This window comes from Curcuma longa, unplaced genomic scaffold, assembly GCF_044706935.1.
Source record: "Curcuma longa cultivar G26 ecotype Majalengka, Jawa Barat unplaced genomic scaffold, ITB_CL_G26_1.1 contig_18591, whole genome shotgun sequence".
Classification (NCBI taxonomy): Eukaryota; Viridiplantae; Streptophyta; class Magnoliopsida; order Zingiberales; family Zingiberaceae; genus Curcuma; species Curcuma longa.
In genome coordinates, this window is record NW_027430855.1 from 396 (window position 1) to 5733 (window position 5338).

Genomic DNA, 5338 nt, shown 5'->3' on the forward strand with positions numbered 1-5338 from the left:
TATCGAAACTTATCGAATTCATGTCTGCGGCTTTTTGCGACGAATTAACTTAATTTGTCGCTATTTTGCGACAAAACATGATCTTTCGTTGCAAATTTCCGACGAAATTACCTGTTTTGTCGCAAATTTGCAACGAAACATGCATTTTCGTCGGAAACTTGCGACAAAACATACAATTTCGTCGCAAAAATTGGGATATTTTGCGACGAAATTTCCTGTTTCGTTGGAAATACGCAACGAAATATTTAATTTCGTCGCAACAAAATAGGTACTGTGCTGTGATATCGACTTCTTATAACTCTTAGTTTTCCGACGAAAATGCAGTTTTCGTTGCAATTTAGCGACGAATTTTCGTGTTTCGTTGCAAATTTCCGACGAAATTGCATATTTCGTTGCAAATTTCCGACGAAATTGCCTGTTTTGTCGCAAATTTGCAACGAAACTTCCATTTTCGTCGGAAAGTTGCGACAAAACGTACAATTTCGTCGCAAAATTTGATCGTCTACATTTTAGGAAAATCTGCGACGAATTGTATTTTCGACGCAAATTTGGAACGAATTTACTTTTTCGTTGCTAAAGATTTGCGACGAATATTGCGACGAACAAGTTGCGACGAATTCTGCGACGAAGATTTGCGACGAATTAATAATTTTTCGTCGCAATTCGTTGCGACAGCCTATTCCCAACAAAAACATTTTTGTCGCAATTTTCGTCGCAAAATGGTTTAGCAACGAAAATTCTTGATTTTTTCGTCGCAAAATTCGTTGCAAATGGCAGTTATTTTTGTAGTGAAATTAAATAGTCATAAAGATACCTACTATGCTAACCCGTGAGGACGTAATTGAGTTCATAATTGAGGTAAAAGATGAAGTTGTCATCTTAGATAATTGAGCTCAAAATGATTCTAGACAGTGTAATTGAGCTCGTAATGATTCTAGACAAGCTGGAAAATCGAAGATTCCTGCGATGTTATAAATTTTTTATTTTGTGCATCTCCCAAGCGCAAACACTTAGGCACTGTTCCTTAGTGCCATGTATCTTGACAGCTGATGAAGACACAATAATTTTGTTCCGGGGTCATGTTGTTTGGCGAAAACTGCTGCATTATTCAAGAATAGTACTGAACGCCAGAAACTTGTAAGCATTTTCCTTATTAACTGGAAGAGCTATTTTTTCTCTTTTTTTTTCCTATAACAACAACTAAAACAAAAACAATCTTCTCTTATTTCAGTTCAGTTGCAAGAAGCTGATTCATTTCAAATGGCTAAAGAAAAATTGGGAGGACAAGTGAAGCAGACGCGAAGCTATTGAACTTGATTTGGGACATTAAGCTCGAACAATTAAAAGAGGAAAATGATTGTTGTTGACCTGATAATGCGATTGTGAATCGGGTCAGCTATGGCCGGAACCTTTGGTGGCAATTGTAGCACGTCATTTCCAAGCAGGTGGAATTGATCCTCCTGGTGGCTGACTCCTTCATTCTCTCCGCCTTCGCCATCTCTTCTTTTGCTCGCTCCCATAATGCTCTCGCTCGCGCAAAGTCTCTCTCTGGCAACTCCAACTCCCTCCTTGTAAGCTCTCTCATTCTCTCAGCATAAGCATTCTCTGCGGTGGCGACTCGAATCTGCTCGGCAGCTTGCTGCTGCAATTCCTCCTTTCTCTTTGTGCAGCGGTTGGATTCCTCATATGAAGAATCCAAACCACTGAAACCCATGGACAGATTAAGATCGACCAGAAGATGGTTGGAAGCATCATTTTCTATGGAGGATTTCTTCGTATCGGACCGAAGACAAACCGAAGTCGGGAGCAATAGCTGCAGTGCTCTCTGATCTTCTTCCTCCATGGAAACAAAGAAACAAAGAGATAGGGTAGCAGTTTGACTCTTCACACAATTATATACCGAGTCTCCAGTAGCTACTTTAGCGTCATGGTGCCCATGCTGTCAGGTGGTGGCGGTGGCACCCCAAAGAGTTTGGTGAATCTTTGTCGGATTAATGCATGCTTTAAGTTGTATCTCCACGTTTCGTGACGTTGAGCCAATCTGCACCTTTTTTCAGGCTCACTGGTTCCTTGTGGAGGAAAGAAAAGGTCTGGAATCACTCCATTACGGTGACAGATGACAAGACACCAACATCTTTCTACTACACTGAAAGTTATGGAACACAAGTTGCCAGGCACTGGCCAATGCAATTTTGAAATAAAAAAAAAATCGACCTATGTAGGTGTCTTCCAAGAAGTTACCTTGGACTGATCTTTCGCATGGGTTGTTATTCCTAATCCGAGCCCCACATTTTGGTTTCCCCAGGACATTTTACATCTGCCAACCTGATCTCACTGTTATGCTCAGTAAAGCTGACCGACTGCCTATTGGTACCTTTCATTATGACCCATTCTTGAGCCAACGTTTCATGCAACCTTGTGAGTTGTGTCCCGCTGTTTTACCCCTAAAATGTTGACACTACTTACAATTTTTATTCCAGCCCTTTGCTTCTCATCTTCCTTTTCATCACCGCGGTGACTACATGTATCTTCTCGATAACAAGGCAAAGTTATGCAAGATCTACAAATTAATGCATGTTTTTTATTTTCTCGATGTTGCAAAAATAAACATTGATGCAAATCTATCTCCTTACTAGACTCAATAAGGAGTTCACTACAAAAATACAATCATTTTGCGACGAATTTTACGATGAAAAATTAAAAAAATTTCATCACAAAAATAGTTTGCGACGAATTTGGTGACAAAATTTTTTTCGTTGCTAAAAGGCCATCGCAATGTGTGGCGACGAAAAATTAAAAATTCATTGCAACTATTGTAATGAAATTTTAATTCGTCGCCAAATTCGTCGTAAACTTTTGCAACGAAACTGGTTTTTTATCACAAAATTTGGCAACGAAACTAGTTTTTTGTTACCAATTTTGTGACAGAAAAAAATATTTCGTCGTAATATTTCGGAACAAAAAACTAGTTTCGTCGCCAACGTGGACAAGTAAAACGAGATATCTAGGCAAAATTGGTGACGAAACAGAAATTTTATCGTCAATTGCGTCGAAAAATTAATTTTCGTCGCCAATTTACGACGAAAACTGTTTCGCCGATAATTTGGCGATGAAAACATGGATTTCATCACAAATTGACGACGAAACAGGATTTTCGTCACAAATTTGGCGACGAAAACATGGATTTCTTCGCCAATTGGCGATGAAAATTAATTTTTCCTCGCCAATATGATGATACAACAGTATAGTTTCAATATATTTGCGACGAAACCATAATTCGTCATAAAATTCGTCGCAAATCAAAAAAAAATTCATAGATTCAATCTATTTCTTCGAAATATGAATCTTGTTTACAACAATAACATACTCCACACATCACATCCTACTCACATATTAAACACATCCTACTCACATCCATATAAACATATCCTAATGATCAAATAATACAAAAAAACACATCATAACATTAATAAAAAAAGTATCAAACATTTAACTGCAACGCCAAATGTATCAAACAAAACATCCATAATAAACATAACTCCAAATGCAACTCCAACTCCAAATATAACATCAAACAAACATAACATCCATATCCATATTAAAATACATAAATAAGAAAATATCCAAATGATCAGAAAATAAAAATATCACCGTCCACGGCATCGGCCTCAGGTAATACATTCTGCATCACTCTCTTCTTTATCGTAATTTTTTTTCTTTTCCTACATCAGAAAATAAAAATATTAGAACATTATTTTGTACAAATAAAATATAATATGTAAAAATTTACCTCTTCATCATCCTTGATTTCATCAACCCTGTTCAAAATAAAATAACAATATTAATCAGTAAAAAATAAAAGAGTTACAAATAAGAAAAAGTAAAAGCAATACTAATTGTTAAAAAAATTATATTGATACACAACTAGGCTATGAAGAATCGTCGTCGTCACCGTCATCAACGAGAACATGAGGACAGGGGTGAGCATTCGGTTAAAACCGAACTGAACCGAACCGAATAAACCGAAAACTGAATTAACCGAATTGTTTTGATCAAACCGAACCGACCGAATTTTGCTATGATAACCGAATAAACCGAACCGATAAAAAATCAGTTAATTCGGTTTTTAACCGAATTAACCGATTTTTTACACAAATAATTTAATTCCACTTTTAAAAATCAACTGGTATATATATTCCACGATTTAACGACCTGGTAGTTTTTTGTTGACAAAAATTACAACCACACAACAAAATAAGAACAGCAAACAATTTAAGGGAAACAGATAAGAGATTACACATCATGTACATCCTTTTATCCTTCAGTAGAATGTAGACCTTGGAACTGCTGGCATCATATAAGCTTGTGCTGCAAATGGATCTTGTGGAAACATTCTTCCACCAAACGGAACATCAAAGGGGCCAGGTGGATAACCCATATATGGCATTGGAGCACCAAAAGGTGTCACATAGGAGGCATCAACTCCTAATGGCATCCCACTGCCCCAGTAAGGGTTATAGCCTGAAGCTGCTAAAGGCATGCCAAAATTTTCAGCCCCAAGGTCCTGGTAGCCTCTCCATTGCATATCAACAACTGCAGTTTAGTGAAAGAACAATGGAGTTGAGAAAATATTTAGGAGGTTTTGCAAGCTGAACTGCAGTACATTTCAAGTTGTCACACTTGAAGTAAAAGCAATATGTAATTAAATCTAATTCAAGTGAACCAACCTGTGGCAGGAACTCGAGCTTTCTTCTTCTTTTTCTTCTTTGCTGCAAAAATCACATGTTTAGAAAATACAGCAGAAAACAAATCAAAAGCTAATTCTGCAATGCAACTTAAGTATAAATAAAAGGCCCGATAATACAATTGGATAGCAAGGGATAATCCATTTAGCCACTCCAAAAGACAAAGAATTTAACTTGAGATACTGTTTTTTTAACACACACACAAAAAACAAAGAATTTACCTTGAGTATCCAATTGATGGCAACAGCACCTGATGCAGCTGTATTTTTGGATACTCCCACAGAATTTAACAGTGTCCTTGTTGTGAAAACACCCATGGCTCCACCAAAGAAATGCTGAACAAGAGAATTAAACACTAGTGAGGAAGAACTAAAGTAAACAAGAAACAACAATGCCATCCTCCAGTATGAAAACAAATTAATAACAGGAATCACACTATTTTGGATAAACTAGTATGTACCTTCAAAGCCCTCCATGTCATATATGGGACATTAGATGAAGACATTAGATGACCAGAAAACACGATTGATTAGGACATTAGATGAAGATATCAAGACTGCTGAAGTAACAAAAGCATGCTGAAGTAACTAATC

The 5338-nt window shown here is 37.0% G+C and overlaps 1 protein-coding gene across 1 annotated transcript; it reads right to left on the reverse strand.

Moving 5' to 3' along the window:
- Positions 1–1396: 1396 nt before the first annotated feature.
- On the reverse strand, positions 1397–1843 carry LOC141816881 (uncharacterized). The gene has a single exon (XM_074704603.1). The coding sequence runs from the start codon at positions 1841–1843 to the stop codon at positions 1397–1399; it is 447 nt and encodes a 148-aa protein (XP_074560704.1).
- Between the last annotated feature and the right edge of the window lie 3495 nt (positions 1844–5338).

Coding starts and splice junctions, on each gene's coding strand:
- LOC141816881 (XM_074704603.1), bottom strand. CDS start 1,843: ATGGAGGAAGAAGATCAGAGAGCACTGCAGCTATTGCTCCCGACTTCG.